Here is a 21,496-nt window from a genome sequence, read left to right on the forward strand (position 1 = left end):
GCTTAAAAAACTCTATCTCATGTATATCAAATAACTATCTAATTATTATTATTATAAAAAATATATTTTAGTATTTAAGTTAATAATTAAATTAGTGATTTATAATAATTAGATAGTGCAATTAAACTAGTGATCATAATTGTTTGTGGAGAAAGTCTTTTAAAAGGAAATTGCTATGCTCTTTTTTTTTTTATGTTATAGTCATGGCCCTTTCCATTAAACATTGTTGTCAAGAAGCTTTCTTTCAAATGGTCAAAAAATATGTCTAAATTCAAAGGTCTAAAGATGGATAATTATGCAGCCTTTGCCTTCACATGTTACAATGATGAAATTTGTAAACATAGAGGGTTAAATTTTTTGAATTAATTAGAACTAGGATTAAATTGATAGAATGTGTAAGTGTTGAGGACTACATATGTAATTATGCCAATTAAAAAAGGTTAGGTCATCATTTCTGTTAACGAAAGGTAACCAAAACAGAAACAAATGATAACGATAATGACGAAAATGAATATTTTTATAATTTGGTTACTAAAACATAAACTCACTAATAATATGATGAGTAACTAGATAATTTACCCTAAAATTAAACATTGAGAATAAATTGAAAGTACATTTTAAATAAGTTGATCCAACGTCATGCCAGTGTCATGGGTTGCACAAGGAAACCCGCAATCATGGCACATTTGAATGATTCATCTTGTTCGCGAAGGGTGACATCGCCCAACAGGATAAACCTGCTGCTTAGAGAGATTGAAAGTTCATCTACAAAGCATGCCAAGTATAGGAAGTAGTCTTCGAAGATATGCAATCTTAGAAGATTTGATTCTATAAATCTTAGTGATTTATTTTGTAGATTACTTTTAATCTTGACCATTGATGTACTTTAATATGTACCGAATTTAGGAAAGCTCAACTCTGAATAGAGGCCTCTACTTCTCATTGTATACACTTCATTCTTGAGTAATAGAATTCTTTGAGAGCATTCACTCAAACTCTTCTATTTTTGCTTTAATGTGGCTTATCTCTTCTTTCGAGTTCTTTTATTGAGTTGCTTCCGCTTTGCGTTGGTGCCTTAAAGAGTTCCAAGAGAATTCTCAATTTCAGAAGTTAGGCTGACTTAGGCGTATTTGAAGTGAAGGAACCGCCTAATGTTGTATGGATTGCAAGAATAAAGTTTTAGTCTCGTAACACCAACATGAACATATATTGTAACACCCTTAACCCGAATCCGATGCCGAAACAGGGTTACGGAGCATTATCGGACTAACAGACCAAACAATCAGACATTTCATTTTCATCTCACATTCAAAATCAAAACCAATCACAATCAAACATATAGTCCCTAATATGAGCCATCGAGGCCCAAAATAAACATTAAAAATAGTTCGGGACTAAACTAAGTACTTAAGGAATTTTTCAAAAAACATTGAAATTTTTCAAAGTGCAGGGGACACACACCTGTGTGGCCAGGCCGTGTGTCTAACATGGCCAAGAGACACGCCCGTGTCTCAGGCCGTGTGGGCATTCGAAATAGGGATACACGGTCGTGTCCCATCCTGTGTCAGTACCTGTGTAACACATTGACTTGGGTCACACGCCCGTGTGCCAGGCCGTGTGCCCTTCAAAATAACCTCACACGCCCGTGTGCTAGGCCGTGTGAAAACTGGAGAGTGTACTGACTTGTGCCGCATGACCAAGCGACACGCCTGTGTGCTAGGCCGTGTGCAACTAATGACTTGCTTCCTTTAGAAATTACAGAGGACACACAGCCGTGTCACTTGGCCGTGTGCCACACACGGCTGAGACACACGTCCTTGTCTCTGCCCATGTGGACAAAAATAAGTCATTTTCCAAGCCATATTTCTCACCCAAATTTGGTACCAACCTAACACATCAATTTCCATATGAACCAAAATCATGCTTAAATCATGCAATATCATCACATACAACCAATATGCTCTTAGGCACCTCAAATGACCACTTATAACATATAAACTAAACATTCAATTTATCCAATTGTTTGACTAGCTTAAATACATTTTTGTACTAAAACTTACATAAATCAAAACATAGCATTTAGTACTATTTATGTATTTGATCTCTAGCATCAAATGGTCATATAAGTCACTTATAACTTGTACACCAAAAACACCAATACAAACCATTCAAAAATCTATCATCATTTCACACATGTGCTTTCCACAACAAGCACTAAATCACTCCAAATTATAATACATATTAACCCTACCAAGCCACACATCAAACATGATAAGGTCATTTATACATACATAGCAAAATATACCAAAACACTAGCCAATGCAAATGGCTAAAAACATAACAAAACGTGTAGGCTATCATTAGCCAAAATAACCTATACATGCCATTATAACCAAAATTATCGAACGTGCTTCCGATATCTAAGTACACAATGAAATTAACACAAAGTAAGCATGTAATGCTTAGTAAGTTTGTAACTCAAAAATAAAGTTTACCACTTCAATTTATAAGCGTAATCCAGTTAAGTCAATCCAACGTATCTTGGCCTTAACCTAAACAACAATAACCTCTCAATTTTAATTATCACAATAACTAGCCAATTTATCTCAAAACATCATGACATAAGTACACACTACTTATGTGCATTCATAATTCAAGCATATGGCTAAACATATTTCAATCATCCAAAAGGTCATACCTTTCTATACTTTCATAGCAATTCTAATTGAAGCATTTGCTGATATTTCATTCTTCTCATACCCATTTAACCACAATTTAAGTAAAACAAGGCATATCACAACTCAACTTGACCCAAAGGCCTAACACATAATTATCAACCAAGTTAGCCATGTATTCATATAAAACCGAAAATCATGTATGAGTTCAACAATTATTTAAATTTCCATGTACATGTAACATCTATACCATGTAATTCATGTAAATACCATGTAACATCTATACCATGTAATTAATGTAAATACATGTACTAGTTCATATCGAACTCATATAAATTCGTAACAGAATTGTGCCCGTTGAAGCCCTTAGAATATCGTTAGATACGCGGGTAGTACACACGAGGTGTACTGAACTGTAATCTATCAATTCCTATACATGTATGCTCATACGAGCTATTAACGGTAAACTCCTCCGAGTTGAATAATAATAAGCTCCTTTGAGCTGAATAACGGTAAGCTCATACGAGCTGGAATCGGTAACCCTAATGACATGTCATTTGTATCCTATGAATTCTTAAGGTTCAAACGGGGCTCGGTATTCCTCATACGTCGTCAGTTATGCGCTGGATAATTATACATAGTAATTACACCATCCACATACATATATTTCAACTAAAGCATATAAATACGCAATTTAATTACACGAACTTACCTCAAACTTGCATAGAGAAAAACGATTGATTAATCTAACACTTTATCTTTTCCCCGATCCAATTCCATACGTTGTTTTTCTTGATCTATATAATCAAATTTAATAATTTAAACTTCATTCTAATCAATTTAGTCAAAAATCACGGTTTGGCAAAATTGTCATTTTGCCCCTATAATTTTAATTCTTTGTAATGTAGTCCCTAGGCTCGAAAAATGAAATTTATTCAATTTTATCCCTACCTAAGCCTAGCCAAAAATTAAACATGCTTATAGCAGCCCATATATTTCACATATTCACACTTTTACCACACAATTTATCACATTTCTCAATTTAATTCCTAAATCACAATTTTATAAAAAATCACTTAACAAAAGTTGTTTATCTAATAATAAGGATTCATTGTCTTCCATTAAACTTCAAAACCCTAACTTATTCATCAATGGCAAAACTCAAATAATTCAATAGTTTTGCAAATTGATCCTCGGGCTAGCTAGGTTAAGCTACAACAATTCTGAAAACATAAAAATCATTAAAAACGAAACAAAAACGCACTTACATGCAAGGGATTGTTTAACCGAATTTCTCAAGCTCCCATGGCTTCTTTTTTCTGTAATTTTTGGTTGAAGATGGACAATAAAGATGATAGCCTTATTTTCTTTTGTTTATTTTGTCACTTTTTTACCTATTTACAAATTTACTCTTACCTAACTTTAAAAATTACTCAATTACCAAGCCATGGACATCCACTAACTCATTTAATGGTCTAATTATCATATAAGGACCTCCAGTTTTAAGTTCTATAGCTATTTAATACCTTTAGCTAATGGAACACAACTTTCGCACCTTACGCGACTTAGTCCTTTTCATCAAATTGAATGTAAACATTAAAATTTATTAACAAAATTTTTATACTATAATACTATCATATTGTAGATCACAAAATAATATTAAAATAAATTTTTCAACTTCGGATTTGTTGTCCCAAAATCACTATTCTGATTTCACTGAAAACGGGCTGTTACATATATACAATTGCTTTGAGCTTGGATATCTTGGGTATTTACTTCTTAAAAACCTTTTTTACTCTAATATAAATTTTATACTATGTTCGATTGTTAGTGTAATGATATGGGTAAAAAAAAATTTATGATTAAAATCTCTTGTAAAAAATAAGAACTCTTCAAAATAAGTGAAAAATTTTCCTTCTCTTTGCCACAAACACGTCATGTGATCAATTAAAAATTATTAACTATGATTAGTTTATAATTAACCAATAATTAAAACATGTGGAAAAAATAATACTCAAACCAAATGTAGCATTAATGTTCCCGATAATAGTTTAGAATGAAGCTAGGAATTTTATAATAGATTGAGATAAAATTGTAGGTTTTTAAAGTGTTAAAGTAATGCATTTATGCTACATTTGATTATTAGTGTAATGATAAGAGCAAAAAGCTTATTTAATAAATATGTGTTAAAATAGTTGGACATAAAATAAAGAATAATTAATACAAACTTAAAATAAAAAGGATAAGTAAAAACTCTCGTAACAAAAATAAAACCTTTTCAAAACAAGCAAAAAAAAAACTTTTTGCTGGGACTGAGAAAAATTTGATTCGACTCGAAAAATCAAACTTTTTTTAAATTTCGAGTTAATAGAATCAAGTTATTCGAGTTATTCGATTTTTCAAGTAAACTCAAATAAGTATTTCAGTTTTTCATGTTCAAATCAAGTCAAAATTTACAATTTGAATAACATATTGGTGTGCATACCCCTTTGATCCTTGTCAATTTTGAAAAATGAGCAAATTGATCCTCTCAACAAAAATTCTAAAAAATCAAAATAATTTCCAAAAATTCAAAATATTTATAAAAATTCCAAATTTTTATTTTTTTAAATTATAAAAAATTTTAAAAACATTCTAAAGAATATATTTAAAAAATTTAGCAAAATTTCTAAAACAATAATTTTGAGAACCTAAACAAGTAAATTACCCGACTTATGTTTATCATATTAAAGTATCTTTTTTTTTTCCCTCTTATTTTGCTTTGAGAGAGTTTTCAAATATATATGGTTTCGAATCTTGTGCTCTATGACATGGAATTAGTTATATTGTAAAATGATTTTAATTTGACATGCTTAATTTTTTTAATTCAATTCAAACAATTTTACTCGATTAAAAAAATTTTCAAATCGAGTTAGGAAGATAAAATAAGACTTATCAATTTGACAAACTCGATTTTTTTCACTCGATTTGGTTGAATGTTAACCCCTACTTTTTGCCACAAACAAGTAGAGGAGTGCAATCAACTTAATCGGGCGGTTCATTCGGGGGTTTTTTTTTTCTGAACTGATTTAACCAACTTTAACATGAGAAAATTGGCTCAACCAAAATTTAGTTGAGAAAACCGACCAAGTCGAACTGACTTTGATTCAACTTGTTTGATCAGTTTTTTGATTAACCGACCTTGGGTTATTGGGTTGGGTTTATATGGTTATTTATCTATTATATATTATAAAATATAAACATATTTAAAATAATTTAAAAATAATATAAAATAAATTGATTATTTGGTTGGGTTAGTTTCGAGATTTAAAAACTAATAACCAACCAAATTAACCGATTAAACTGAGGTCAAAACTGACCAAATTATCCCAATTGATTAAATCAAAACCGAAAATACCGAATGGGTCGGAGTTTTTTTTTTGGTTAAAAAATAATAGCTTTTTCCTACAAACAAATCATGTGAGTAATTAAAAATTACCAATTATAAATAATTTATAGCTAACTCTTGATTAAAAGATATAGAGAAAATAATATCCTACCAAAGATAATAGGAATACTAAAAGGGATCTAAATGAAATTATTAAATTTTTTGGAAGTCAAAATTCAACCTCACCGTATGAGGAGATGCTCGTGCCTACCCTTGTATATGCTTGTGATAATAGTATTTATAATTTTTTTTAAAATAACAGTTTTGATATATTTTTATAGAAATTAGTCCAAATCATCTGTTTCTTATATTTAATTTACAAGTAAAAAATTGAAACTATCATTTCATGTGGAGATGTGACAGGAACTAATGCTATAGTAATAGATTTTATTCTTTTCTTATGTTTAAATTTTGCTTACGAATTTTTAATATAGTTTTTTCTTAGGCACATTTCATTCAGTTCTTATATGTATTTTATTTTGGAAGTAGTTCATTAACATATTTATTTTAATCAAGTTAATAGGGTGAATTCCTTGGGAGAAAATTTTAAAGCGTCATTTATTGGATAGTTGGTTAGGTACTCCAATAATGATTAATATTGCCTTCAGGTTATGTTGGGATTTTGTCTTTTATCTCTATCGAGAGTCAGTTGTTAGCGGATTAGTTCACGGAGGGAAAGTGCCTTAAGAAAATGGATCGTACGACCACTCACCAAGGGAACGTATTGAGCATCTCGCCTTTCGTGGGGTTTGAACCATTGGCTTATGACGTATAGGTCACCACTTAGGCGATATGACACCATAGTTGCAGATAAGTGGTTTGAGTTATCGTGTGATCAAGTGCTCTGCATAACTATTATCACACCCTATTTTTTTGGTACAACAATTATTTGAACCTAGGCTATTCTTAACACCCGATCAATAGACTATAACTTAGAGTTCTAATATCACACCCTATATTGACACTTTTTCCTTGAGTCTCATAGGTTGTATCCTCGTATCACCACAAAGGGAGGCACCTTTTTCCATGAACCGTACACGGCTCTCGGTTGAGGTGGGGGACAAAATCTTGATATAATGATAATACCTTTAGTTGTAGAGGGATTGATCAATTGCCAAATGAACGATTTTTCGAAAAATTTTCTCAAAGGAGTTAGCCCCTCAACATATCTTTTCACATTTTAAACGTGTTTATAGAAAATTTTTCGTTCAATTTTTTGTGAAAAATATTATGAATACATGAAAAATAACAAGTTTTATTTTCTTATAAATGTTCAATATTTTTATATAACAACTTTATATTTATTAGAAATTCTATCACACACGTATACGTGTGGAAACCACAAATATAAGACATCAAAGTGTGTTTAAAATAACATGCAATAAATAATGAAATGTATGTTTTGAAACTATAATAATAACACATGAAACATGTACGATATTTAAATTAAAAAAATAGATTAAATTGTTTATCATTGTGTTGTCATTAATCTTGAGTCTGTACGTACCAAATTAATTTGTGGCACCAACTCAATAAAATACATTATTAATATATACAATTGATAGAAGTAATAAAGTGTGTATGATGAAATTAAAATGTATAAAAATATTGTAATAGAACTTTAGTTGAATGGTAAATTAAATATTTTACTAACTCAATTGGTTTGGGTTCAAACCCCCCATATGCATATTTTTTTTTAGTTTTCTTAATAAAAGATTAAAATACCCTTGAATAATTAAGTTATTTTAATTATAAAATGACATTTTTGTAATTTTTGATTAAATTAGTGATTGAATTAAGAGTAGTACCAACTCACTCAGAAGCTTAAATAGTAGAATTGATAAATTTCGGTGTTAACTTGTAGCAAAAGAAATGATCATACTATATATCTTCAAAAAAATTTATCATATTTGTGAAAAATATTATAAAGTATATTTTTAATTGTTTTTGTTTAATTATTATATGATTAATTTATTTATTATTTTTAACTGTATTTAAGATTTTTTAATGATTTTTATTTAATTATTAAATAAATATAATTTTATTTTTAATATGAGATTAACAACAAAGTTTTTAATAAAATATTAAAAATAACAAATTAAATATTATTATAATAAATAAACACCCAAGTAACCGAGGGGCCAAAAAGTAAAAAACTAGTATTATCTTTGGTTTAAAATTTAGGGTAAATTATATAGATAATCGTCCAACTATAAAAATTTTCATTTTAGATATTGAAAATAAAAATTTGCAATTTAAGTATTCATATTATATAGTTCGATTATTTTAATCACTACCGGAAATCTCAAATGGAAAACTAATATGACATTTTTTTTCTTTTAAATTATAACTTTCCACCTAATAAGCAATAAAATTCATGCCAGTGTAATTCATTAAAAAGTTAAAATTTTAATCCCTAAACTTTTAATTTGATTTAAATGAGGTATAGCTCTCAAAGATTTGGGACATTTGCTAGGAGTGGAGTTTTGGGCACCCTTTCTTCTGTTTTTATTTGGGCTACCAAGTGGCCTTCTATGGAGTGGAGGCAAAACTTGGGGCATTGAAGGTACTGGTGTCCAAGCTTCAATTACTCTTTCCCCCTTCACAGGCACAGCCACTCTTTATTGCTTTTGCTTTGTGTTGTTTCGTTGGAAATCAATAGCACTGAATCATATCGGGTTGATATTATTACTCTGGTCAAGCGGATCAATATGAGGTGCACTATCTTGATGCCTGCTCTCTTTGTCGCAAAACGCTTCATAATTCTGATATTTTCATGTACGGGTTAATTGTTTATTATTCGTTTTTTTTAAAAGTTCATTAATTTGTGTTTATCTGTGAAACGTGAATACTAATTAGTTAGTAAAGATGGAAAATATTCATTGATGGATATATTTGTTGGGAAATTTTGCAGGGGGAATACACCGTTTGCAGCAAATAGTGTAGACAAGAACAAATGAAAGAACTGAAAAGCGGGTAGATCTTTTAAGAAAACCACTCCACCCCTAACAAATGTCTCAAATTTTTTAGGGTTATACCTTTTTTACATTAAATTAAAAATTTGGGGACAAAAATGATAATTTTTTAAATAAATTATAATGATATGGATTTTATTGTTATTACGTAGAAAATACAATGTTAAAATTTCGTTTAAAATGTTCACGGAAGTAACTAAAATAATTATAACGAAAATATTTAAATGTTTAAAAAAAATATATTTTTTATAATGGAGTGGTTGAGAGTTGAGGGCATTCCTTTCTAAAACTCTTTTTGGCATGTTACGTCATCACTGACTTTTGGACAATTCTTCTTTTTCTTATGCATTAAAACTTCCGTTGTTCTAGTAATTTAAAGATGCAATGACAAAAGCCGACGTTGAAGGTCCAAGATGAATGTTAGAATATAATATATTTAATGATGTAGGTCCAACACTAGTTAACGTTCAAAATAGTAAACATGACGAGATTTGTATTAAAATTTTGGATACATGCATATCCAATTTAGTTGAACACTCCCTGTAATGTTAGTGCACATGGGTTTTCTTTTCATTATTTTGGTGTTAATTTGAGAGTTATCTCTTGCGACTTGATTAAATGACTCGTATTTTTAATTTCTTTTTTATATTTCATAAATAAACTTAAGCATATTACTTTTGTTAAACTCATTCAAAAAGTTAACTACACATTTATCTTATAATATATATTAATACATGTGCACCGAGCTTGCAAACAACTACTTATCTGGAAGCCGTATGTTGCCTCAAGCATTAAGTAGAGGAGGGGAAAAAAAATCAGAAATGATCTTCAATTTTTTATATTCTAGTTTAACGCTTTCTTTTTTTTCGCTCAATAATATCTTTTGATGGATAAAAAGATATTATGATTAGGGCGACAGTGGACAGGTACGGAGCCAGGAAACACACTCAATTTCAAAGTTTACGGGAAGGCATTTAAAAAAAAAATGATTCAAATTGAAAAAAAAAACAGTGTTATTGGAATCTGATCAGTGATTTGAACCAGTTTTTAAGTAAATCACTGATAATTGATAAAAAAAATTTTAAAAAAGGAAGTCGATTCGTTTATATCAATTTATAAATTTTAAATTTTTTTATTAATTTAATAAATTTTTAATTGTTAAATATTGTTGAGTTGATAATTAAATCAATTCTACCATTTATTTAATTTTTAAAACATCGAAAACAGTAACTAAAAAGCCTTTAATCCAAAAAATGTAGGAGGGAATTGGCAAATTTTCTCCAATATTTAAATATAAATAAATAAAAATATTTTTAAATATTCGAATTTATTAGATATCTACCTTTAAAAATTATAAAAACAATTTTTTAAATAAAATTTAAAAGTATAGTAAATAATCAAATATTTAAATTCAAATCTATTATTTTAAAAAAATAAATTTAGATATTTATTACTTGAATTCGAATCTTTTATGTGTAAAAGTAAAGTGAATTAAAATTATTATACTATTTGATGTACTGATAGTATATTATTTTATTTCACAAGTAACTTTAAAAAATTATTATGTGTCACTTTTAAGTATTTGTCAACCCTTAATTTTCATGTAAAGTACAAAAATTTCACTGATAATATAACAAATATTATTCCGTTATTAATATTTAAGAGTTAATATAAATATTTTTTAATAAAATATTTACTAACTCGAATAGCAATTAAAATATTTAAATTTATAAAAGTTAAATGAAATAACCACTCTAAATTTGTACCGACATATTTATTGCAATTAAGTAAAAGAAAAAAACCAAAGATGACGTGAACTAAAAACAAGACTACCAGCCAACTAGATATGGATGTAGGGAAAATGAGTTGCTTTTGTTTTAACTTTTTGTTCACATCAAGTATGTCACAACCCTTTTCCTTATTGAAAAAGACATTAATAAATAAAAGCAACTAGTCTTTGAAGAACAAAAAAAAAGGAAAAGCAATTTGAAGGCATAAATGCGAGCTGATGAGTATACCTTAATTTCTCAAGACTGAACATGCTTCAACAAAACTAGAAATTGCCGCTCATCACATACAAACCCCAAATTGTTGTTCAATTTAAGTTAGATCCGGTTGATTTAAGGGATCATGATTTTTTTAACATTATAATTTTATAAAAAAATTAGTTTAATTTTTATTAATTTTTTTATTTTAACAAATCACCTTAAAATAGATAAAAATGTTAATATTTATTAATTTTGTTGATGTGCCACATGGCATCACATGTCAAGTTTAGTTTTGTACTTTTTTATAAGTTTACCTTTTAATAATTTTAATGATTTTTAATTTTTAATTTTTTTTATAACTTTTTAAATTTTTAAAATTTAAAATATTAATTAAATACTATATGTCAACAATAAAAAAACATGAAGTTATATCTTTTTTTAAGGTGATTTGAGAGGGACAAAAAATTCTTTATGCGTTATGTAATCTAATCAACACAAGCTACCTAATATAAGATGGAAAAAGAAAGAACATTTTAACTCGAATTTTTGGGATCTGTAATTTAGCTGTTATAGAATTCCCCAGTTGCAGACAAACCAGTAATCCATTCTCTCCAAACTTCTGCTACTTGGATTGGGAGAATTGAGGTTTTAAAGGACAGTGTTATAGAACTTGGTTTAATTTCTGTTCGTCATCAGATTAAGATCTGAAACAAAATACAGATCTTGTCTTTTTCACATTCTAGAAAGATTCTCCTTGGCACGCAATTTACAAACAAACATCAGCCACTGAGGTTTCGTCCTACACTGATAATTCCTACAACTATCTTGCATTTGTATCAATAACAAAATCATCTGAATTACAATGCCAAATCCACACAGAAAAGAAGCAGAAAAATGAATACCTTTTACTATGGAAAGATCTCGTCTTGTGGATCGAGTAACAATTTTACATTGACTGAATTATAATGACTGAGATGAGAGAAGTGAGCAAATATGTAGAAACAACAGTTTTTCTTGACATCAACCACCTTGTCTGGTTGACAATGGAACCACCTCAGCAAGAGGCGTGGACAAGGGCGTTGGGATGGGAGATGTCCGGCAAACCGGACATGTTGGGTTCAACCGCAACCAAGGGTCTACACACTTGAGATGGAAAAGATGGTTGCAGTCAGGCAGCAGCCTAAGCATGTCACTGCTCTTGTAATCCGCCAAGCATATGGAACAACATGAAGCTGTAGAATCTTTCTTCTGGAGCTTCGCCTCGGAGTAAAGCAGCTTCGGGTAGCTCTTTATGGTTTCCTCATCGAGGCCTACATCGACAACTAAGCTGTCGGGATCAATATTAGGCTCTTGTCTGGTCCTCCTGGCCGGTGCTCCCTGCGGCGGTTGAGTCCGGGTGCAGAAGTAGGAAGCCAAGGTGATGGTGGTGATAAGCAGGAGGATTCCAACAGAAACTCCGATGCCATATCCAAACCCACCAATGTTGTTGGATCCGAGAAGTCCATCATTAGCATCGGACGTGGAGTTCATGATCCAATGGAAGAATGGAAGGAGAAGACAAGCAGAAAAGGGAATGGAGAGATGAAAGGACGGGTTTGGTCAGCCATGGATGTGGCCAAGGAAATGGGTTATTAGAGATAGTTTTTCAAAGTTTTAAAAAGTCAACGGTAGCCATGAGAGAGAGAGAGAGAGAGAGGGAAAAACTGGTGGAGTTTTAATTAAGGGAAGCTGTACTTATTGTTTAAGTAAAGAAAAGGATATGCATGCATACATACATACATACATGTGAATTCATTAGTCAACAGTTGAGGTTGTAAGGTATATATATAATATCCTTGTGGTTTAGGATCGTTGGATTTGAGTTAACGTCTCCATTTTCTTCCAACGAAACATATCTATAATCTTTTTGCAAAAGAAGTTGCTGATTACTGCTATGTTATTTTAATGCCAAAACAACCCACAGGATGCGACTGAAGGGAGAAGAAAAGAAACAGTGAAGTGGGAATTTTGTGTCATGGGTCCTAACTCCTAAGTAAAATTAAAATTTTTCGCTGTGGTCTACGCCATAAATTTTATATTAAAAAAAAAACTATATTCAACTATAATTTTTTTGAAAAGGACAAAAATTATAGTTTAACTACTGGTATAATGACAATGCACAGATACAAGTTAACTTCAGAAGCAACATTGTTGCAAAAGACAAATACGAATTTTAAACATGAGATTTTTTTAAATCAAAATACTCTATTTTTATTTACCCTAATTTAGAGAGAGTTAGGAAAGAAAAATAAAAAAAATAAGTTTAAAATACTTTTTTTAATCTTTTATATAAAATATTTTATAAAAAATATATAATTAAAAAAATTATAATAAATTCCTTTTCTTTCATTATTTAATAGAATAACCGTTGTGAAATTTTTTTTCTTATAATGTTTCTTTTTTGTAAGTCACGTTGTACTCTTGTTTTAAATTTTAGAGATAATATTATTAGAAAGTACAATTATAAACATCAAACATAAACCATAAAATTATTGTTTTAATTCTATTTATCGTAATTGAAATTGATAATTTGCTGTAGGTTCACCATCATAAATGGTATGCATATAGATTTATTTTCTCGTATAAGTAAAAAAAAAAAAACTCCAATAATCATAATGACCCAAATAAGATGCATCTATAACGAAAACATATATGATTGCAATTAAAAGTATGATTTGTGAATTCCCATTTTCACTCTCACAGTAAGGAAATTGAAATGGATGGTTGTTAGCCCAGTTCTCTCCTACCATAAATTATTAGGCATGGAATCATTGCCTCTGTATTCCACTTGAAATTTGAATGTCAATAAACATAGATAAGACAAGCTGCAAATCCAAGTGGTAGGCTAGGCTGGTTTCAGCTAACTCTCACTGTAATCATATATCAAAGTTGAGTTCATATTCTCTGGAATATGGCTGGCATTTGTATGAATAGGCTAATCTTCAACCTTCACTACATGCATTCTATATCCAGTTTTAGCATATGAATCAGTTCCCAACTTAGAATTGTTTTTTTGATACAATGCAATTTGCAATAACAAAATATCCCAATCTGATAGAATTCTTTAAATAGTGGGATATGTGACCTGACTATATTGATCCAAAAAAGAGGAAAAGAAAATCTGTGGTGCTACAAAAAATTAGTGAAACTTGCCATTGGTCCTATAATTTAATGGGTTTAAAGCTTGGTTGGGTTGGAAGTGTTCTAATTTCATACTAAAATTGTAATTTAGTTTCATGTACTATAGAATTCTAAATTGTAACACTAACCACATAGCTTAACCCATTATGATCACAAGTAAGGCAGGCTTGATCAAGCCATATATGAAATCTTTATTATGTATTCCTCACGAGACAATTTTGTAGCGTTAATTTTATCCAATTTTAGATATTGAAAAATACAAGTATCCTAGATATATGGACTCAATTGAATAAAATGAAAAATATGTCTAACTATGCATTTGAATGTTAATTGGATGTAAATTGATGTTGTTTCTATATCGAATTATCAAACGTAGCTAAAGACGATGCCGAGTCATCGCGAGAGAAGGGGAAAATGAAAGTTGAAACAAGTGATGAAAGCTTCGGTTTGTACTTTTATGATTCAAGATTATTCTATTTATAAACATACACATACATATTTGTTGCATATTAACTATTAAGGTAAGTGTAACACCACAAACTTGATCCGTTTAACCGGATCCGAATCTTGGGTGTTACCATGCTTAAGTAGACAAAACCTAAACTACTTATACAAATTTCAATAAACTGCAACTTTATTACAAAACTTCTATCAAGAAGTAAATACAATTATGACACAAGGTGATCAAATTAAAACGTTATTTAATTAGAAATACTAATCTATTACAAACACCCCAAAATGTGAAATTCTCAAACAAATCAGCCTTTGGATGCGTCACCAAGCTCGTTCTGTATGCATAATACCGCGATACGCCATTTCCTTTGGTGTAATCCTAGCATCATTCCTCTTGGTGCATACTCATAATCAGCCTGAAACAAAAAAAATATAAACTCATATAAGCTCATAAGAACTTAGTGATAAAACGTCTTTTACCAATATAATGCTTGTACATTGTTACTTAAGAATCATTATAACTTTCTTAACATTTTGGTCTTTCAACTTGATTTTGACGGATACTTTTCTCAGAATTTCATTTTTCATTCTCTATGGATATCATGCCTTACTCTAAACTTATTACTTACCCATCATTTAACATTTTTACTTTTAATAATTAAATACTAATCCCATTTTTTCCCTGTACCAAGTAATGGGTGAACTTTAAAATTTTATGACATGAATAAATGTTAATTAACATTAGAGTGAAAAATTATTTAACAAAATTAACTGAGATCATGATTTAAATCCTTAACATAACATTTCTATTTGATGCAATTTATAGATGATCAGGAATTAGTATAATTGGAAGGTTTAACCCTAACCTTTTATTAATTTCACTCCCACTTTATTTTCGTATTCTGTATATTATTTCATTTCTCATATAAGACATATATTCAGTTAACATTCTGCTCTATTTTCATATAACCAGCATTCTCATAAATTTACAACAAGTCCTTTTTGAGTTATAAATGTCAAATTCCTATGTGTTTAAATTTTGTCCGTTTTGGTTTAAAAACAAAAGCATGGAAATTTTATGTCAGAATTCCGTTTGGCATGCTAGATTTTCGTTCCACAATTAATCGGAGTGATGAAAATGATCGAATATAATATGAATACTTAAATTGTAAATTTTTTTAGTGTCTAAATTTATCCATAATTTTATTATATATATATTATATTTTTAAAATTTGTATTTTCTATTATTTTTAGTGGTGTTTAGTTAATTTCTAACACTAACTTCTTAAAAATATAAATAAAAAGGGTTATGTATCAAATTGGATAAATTTTACCATAAATAAAACAATTAATAGATATGAAATACCTCTGTTTGAAAAGTTGAAAACTTTGATTAGGATATTTAAGGACCAAATTGATAAAAATATATAAATATTAAAGACTAAATGTGTTATTATACCAATTAGGAAAAAAAAGCTTTCTGTACACTAACTAAAACAAGAACAAATTCAATGCCTAAATTGAAAATTATTAAAGTGTGTTTACCCAATATTTAATATATGAAATTGTATAAATCAAAATTCATATATTATTACATATTAAATAAAAATTCTTATAACTTATCATAAAGGAATCTGAATTTTAAGAAAAGAATAATCAGTAATAGTTTTTGCTATAAAAGGGGGGTAGCAGTAAAAAAAAAAAAACAGTACAAAAAATGGTCATTTTCTTGTCACGAAGGAATCCAAGGCTCCTTATTTTGGACTATAGAATGAGTGGAACAGGAAAATGAGGTCGTCTCCCAAGCTTGGAATCGGAAAGTGAGGGAGGGAGAAATATGGTTTGGTTGGATTGTGCAAGCTTCTTTTAAACATTAATTCCACCCACATCCACTAAACAACCACTTCTCTCTGCCTCTGTCTTCATTAATTTTTTCATTATCATAATCTTCTATCCGATCATCCCTCGTTAGCTTTGCTCCAACCCAGCTTCTGCTTTCTTTCCTATTATCCCATTTCATCTTTGTTTTTGGCGTTCATTTTGTTTGAGATTTTTCGCCGTCACTGTTGATGAATAGGCCGTGGTGGAGCCTGTTGTTTTATTTTTAGAAATTTTTTAATAGGATTTTTCCTTGCATATTTTCCATATCAAAATTTATTCATCCTTAGCATTTTTGTGCTTTTCTAGTGATGATTGTTCTTAATTCCATTTTTATATATTTTAGTTACATGTCTTATATTGCAGGAAGCAGTTGAAATTTTGAGATGTTTAAATAAGAATCATTAAAAAGTATATGATTGTGGGGACATCAGTGACCAAAGCGGCTATATCTCTTCACTACGTTCGAAATATATGTATGTGACTCTTCAAATGGAATCTATTTTCTTGGATTTCTTTCCACATTGGGTCATATGGAATCTATTTTTTTATTACTTTACCTTTATTTTTTAATTATTCTAAGTAATTTTTTCTTAGTCCTTTTTTTTTCTCTATTTTCAAGCATTGTTTTTTTTTTCTTTTAGAAAAAAAAAATCAATTTTATTACTGTCAAGCCAAAATACAATCCAACAAAGAGTTCCAAATTACAAATTGGGCATAAAACTTTGAATATTTGGCAAGCTTGTGAGCTTCCATGTTATAACATCTACTAATCCAACGAATTCAAACAACTGCTTACATTGCCAAACTTAGTCCAATCATCCTCCAAAGATCTGACACCAAAACATTTTAATAAAACTTTTTATATTTATTTATTTATAATTATGAATAATTTAGTAAAATTGCTTTTAAGTAATTTTAAATTTTATTAACCAAATAGTAAAATTTTATATTCCAGTAAAGTGAATCAGTGATATGTTAAGTACTACTACATCTCCATAATCATATTATTACAAGTATTTTGTAGCCAAATGCACCCTAAATTATAAATAAATAACTGTTGATACGATTTCAAAAGTCAAATATCTTATTAGACATCCTAAATTCATCTAATATGCAAAAGTATTACTCAAAGAATTAATATGGTTTATGTTTTTGTATAACTATTCTTGTTTACTCATTTTGACAATCTTTGGCATACATATAATGCGGATGATAACATTTATGTAATAAATTTATAAATTTTTAAGTAAAATGATTAAGTTAATAGTTAATACCGTGTAACTATAAAGCCTTAAAGGCTCAATTTTCTTTTTTATTTTCTTGAATGATGTTATTTCAGTTTGATCTTCCTAACTTGAAATTCCATAGTCGGCCACTACTTGGTGGAGTATCGGAGGAGTGAATTGGTAGATACTGGAGACACAGGTACTCAGCTAGGACATCCTGCTTACTTCACTTTATTCTATGTTATTCTCATCTCTTATGTTTATCACTTTCTTTTCTATTATATTAGTGATTTTCTCCTTCATTATTTTCTATTATTTACAATCTCATACAACTTGAATCATTGTTTATATAAGTACCATTGGATTGCACCTATGCCTTAGATATTGGAAACTCAATGGAAAACCCAACTTAAAGCATCATGAAATGAGTTTATAAATTTCACTTTTCACTTTGAAAAACTTTTGTTTGAATCAGGTAATGCAGAATTGGAATTAAAATCGAAGGTACTACCAGGATTGACAAATTTTAGTTTATACAAAAATGCTATCTATCTATGAGGAATTTCTACAAATTTTCTTTAAATTCCAGTTATTGATGAAATGCCAGGATTATTATTAAAATAGTAAATACCAAGGTTGAAACTTTAAATTGTTAGGTTGATTAGCTTCGAAGTCGAAAGTTTATGCATGGATTGTTATCAAACTGCAGGTTGAAATGTTTAGCTGTACCAGGAACTAACCTGTAGGATTGAAACTGCAGTTTGCTGCATCGTTTGTTATTATACTTGAATGTTTGATACATTTACCTTCCATAACAACGAATGCCCAAGTGATTATATAGTAATAGAGTTCCTTCTTTATGCAACCTGCTGCAGGATTTTTTATTCTTCATTCAATGCACCCTGTATATAGTATCTACAAATTTTATGATTTGCTTGACAGTGTAACTTAGGTGGTTGGTTTGTGTGGTAGAGAAGAGCAAAACAATTATTATACCTAGCCATGAGATGTGGACATTTTGGTATAATGCAATTTATTAATGCATTCACTATTGCTAACCTCCCAACTGGTTTCCCATTTCAGGGGATGGACAAAAACCTCAGGCAGCCATTTCTGTGCAATCAGCTCCTTCAGAGCACTGTGCTCGCTTTCAACTAGGATTTGGCCAGCCTTTGGTAATATTCCTCTCAAACTTCCTTCTTTATGCCGATTCATTTCTATTTGCTACCATAGTTAATAACCTGAAGCTCATTGTGAACTCCAATTGCAGGCTTGTGCAAAATATCCTTACATGGATCAATGCTATGGAGTTTTCTCAACTTATGGACCTCAAGTTTCGGTTAGTCTTCTATTATCTCTACCTTTCAAGCTCTCTGTATTCATACCGACATAAGCATATCATCATGAATATGAAGCAAATGTTGTCCTTCTTACTTTATGGTACCGAATCTATTATATTCTTGTTGACCTGTGTAAATTGGTATATGACAAGCAACCGTTTTACACTATACAAACTTATCTTTTTCCATATTCGTAGTTTAATTATGAGCACCAAAATTTTCTAATTTGCGACAAGTTCAAGGTTAAATATTTATTATATCTAAATCTCATTGTACTTCTTCCATTCAGTAGCAGTTTGTTGTATCTAGAAATCTCCGATCTTACCTGTCAAGCATATGAAAACTTTACCTTCATTCATTTTTGTTTCCAGTCAATCTGTTATCACACTCCAGTAAGTATCAATCAGAAACTTAAGGTTGGATGCTGTATGGTTGAGAGCACCAAATCACCTATTATGTTTGTTTGGTGCACCTAAGTAGAATATATATGTCAGGACTGTTGGAATATGAATTCCTAAAGAAGTACCGAGGTGACAATAACAAGTTTTAGCCTGTGCCAAACATGTAAATGCATATATATTGAAACAGAATTAGCTGACTTGCTCTTATTGCAAAAGGGAGAAGCATAATAAACTCCAGAATTACGTAATTGCCTAAGTGAAAACTGGGAAGCAACATTATGAGAATTCCTGGCTTTCTTGTTGACTGTATTTCATGATCAAAATAGCACTCGAAAATGATTTATTGTCTCATGCTTGGCTTGCATAGTTCATCCACTCCTCCTACTGATTCATGTAATTCATAATGATATAGGGTCGTGTTATGCTGCCATTGAACTTGGCAACAGAGGATGGACCTATATATGTAAATGCCAAGCAGTACAATGGAATCATTAGGCGTCGGCAATCTCGTGCAAAGGCTGTGCTTTATCATCCCTTCCTTTGGTTTCTGAATTTACCGTATCTTTTATTTGGGAAAACTTTTCTAAAGCTTTATGCAGACAGGTTAGAAGAAAGGTCTTGCTTCCTGCCTCGATTAGATGCCTGTGATTTTGAAGTTTGTCATTTACATTGAAATGTTTACCTTATGGATATAACCATGAATTGATCACCTCAATCAAATGCATTTCTGGAAATCTCTAAGTTGGCTAAAGATTGACCGAAATGGACCGGACTAGAGATCTTTAAGTTTGACCAATTTTATACGTCAAATGCTTTTTGGTCTGAGAGATATTGATGGTTTCCAGTAATCTTGGAGAGGTTATCTTTCTGTCGTGGTAACATGCATGGTATGATTTGAGCTTGAGAAGGTGAAATGAGGAGCCTTTTTATGCATGCCAGTACCTTAGCTAATATTCTGATAATTGAATTTGACATCTTATCTACAATGTCTAATGGTAAACATATCCATGATGTTTATAGGTTTTTTATTTCTTTTTTCTTTCTATTCTTTTAAATTTAACCTAGCTCGATGTTTTGAATGAGATTCTCGCATTGCCAGTCTCTTACTAACTATCCCAGAAATATCTCTAAGCTCTGCTTTTGTTCCACAGCCATATGTGCACTACTCTCGCCATCTGCATGCAATGCGCCGCCGTTTCTTGAATAAAAAAAGTTTAAACAGTGATAAAGAGGTGATGGAGATGAAGAAAGCTGCTGGAGGGCAAGTTTGTCATCCTACAGGTTCACAAAGTTTTGAGGAATCAAATGGAGGAGGCTCAATTCTTTCAAGGTCAGAGGTGATAAGCATGAACTCCAGGGGAGATCTTGAGCACTTATCAATCAATCATCTTGGGCTGTCTGTCCACTCATTCCCATTGATGATGGACGATAGGCGTGGCACTGTTATGCCCAGCAAGTGGGTTGCAACAATAGATAACTGTTGCAACCTCAAAGTTTGATGCCAACGGGACTAGTGGGTTGGTTATCAGTTGAAACACCAACCAACCCACTTCCCCCTGCAGGCAACCAATCTCAATAGGTTTCGGTTGCTAGGCAAATCATTCTTGGCTCATCTCAACTAAGCTCTTCTTCAAAATTTCCCTGTAACTCTGCTGTATGGGGTTTGATGGAAGTCAGAAGATGCTTGAACCATAATATGTACGAAATGGGGTTGATGGATCAGACCGACCATAAACTGGGGTGTTTCCATTGATCCACTATAAATTTGAAAGTAGCTAAAGGTCATGTGCTTGCAATCCTAAAATATGTAGAATTCTGGTTGTTTCTAAATCGTGTTATCTACTTCTTTGTGCTGAAATAATAATGTATTTTAGTATGTTTTTACCTGCCTTTTCCCATTGGTTCTTCTCAAGTAGTTTATAGGATAGTTTTCATATCGGTTTCTTATGC

General features: G+C 30.5%; 3 protein-coding genes across 3 annotated transcripts; 2 read left to right on the forward strand and 1 right to left on the reverse strand.

Moving 5' to 3' along the window:
* Positions 1-11,726: 11,726 nt before the first annotated feature.
* Positions 11,727-12,814, reverse strand: LOC107892878 (RING-H2 finger protein ATL70). The gene has a single exon (XM_016817907.2). The coding sequence runs from the start codon at positions 12,593-12,595 to the stop codon at positions 12,086-12,088; it is 510 nt and encodes a 169-aa protein (XP_016673396.1). The 5' UTR covers positions 12,596-12,814; the 3' UTR covers positions 11,727-12,085.
* LOC107891196 (uncharacterized) lies at positions 12,602-21,432 on the forward strand. The gene is made up of 5 exons (XM_041100229.1): positions 12,602-12,692; positions 17,948-18,004; positions 18,889-18,980; positions 19,076-19,144; positions 19,959-21,432. Exons 1-5 carry the CDS (start codon positions 12,602-12,604, stop codon positions 20,217-20,219), a joined length of 570 nt encoding a protein of 189 aa, XP_040956163.1. The 3' UTR covers positions 20,220-21,432.
* On the forward strand, positions 20,381-21,045 carry LOC121220773 (nuclear transcription factor Y subunit A-2-like). Its single transcript, XM_041100230.1, has 2 exons — positions 20,381-20,404; positions 20,698-21,045. The coding sequence occupies exons 1-2, from the start codon at positions 20,381-20,383 to the stop codon at positions 21,043-21,045; spliced, it is 372 nt and encodes a 123-aa protein (XP_040956164.1).
* Positions 21,433-21,496: the final 64 nt, after the last annotated feature.

The sequence above is a fragment of the Gossypium hirsutum genome, chromosome D09, assembly GCF_007990345.1.
Source record: "Gossypium hirsutum isolate 1008001.06 chromosome D09, Gossypium_hirsutum_v2.1, whole genome shotgun sequence".
NCBI classification, from domain to species: Eukaryota; Viridiplantae; Streptophyta; class Magnoliopsida; order Malvales; family Malvaceae; genus Gossypium; species Gossypium hirsutum.

Coding starts and splice junctions, on each gene's coding strand:
- LOC107892878 (XM_016817907.2), bottom strand. CDS start 12,595: ATGAACTCCACGTCCGATGCTAATGATGGACTTCTCGGATCCAACAAC.
- LOC107891196 (XM_041100229.1), top strand. CDS start 12,602: ATGGAAGAATGGAAGGAGAAGACAAGCAGAAAAGGGAATGGAGAGATG. Junction 12,693..17,947: donor GGATGTGGCCAAGGAAATGG/GTTATTAGAGAT, acceptor GAAATTCCATAG/TCGGCCACTACTTGGTGGAG. Junction 19,145..19,958: donor CTTATGGACCTCAAGTTTCG/GTTAGTCTTCTA, acceptor ATAATGATATAG/GGTCGTGTTATGCTGCCATT.
- LOC121220773 (XM_041100230.1), top strand. CDS start 20,381: ATGGTTTCCAGTAATCTTGGAGAG. Junction 20,405..20,697: donor TTTCCAGTAATCTTGGAGAG/GTTATCTTTCTG, acceptor TTTGTTCCACAG/CCATATGTGCACTACTCTCG.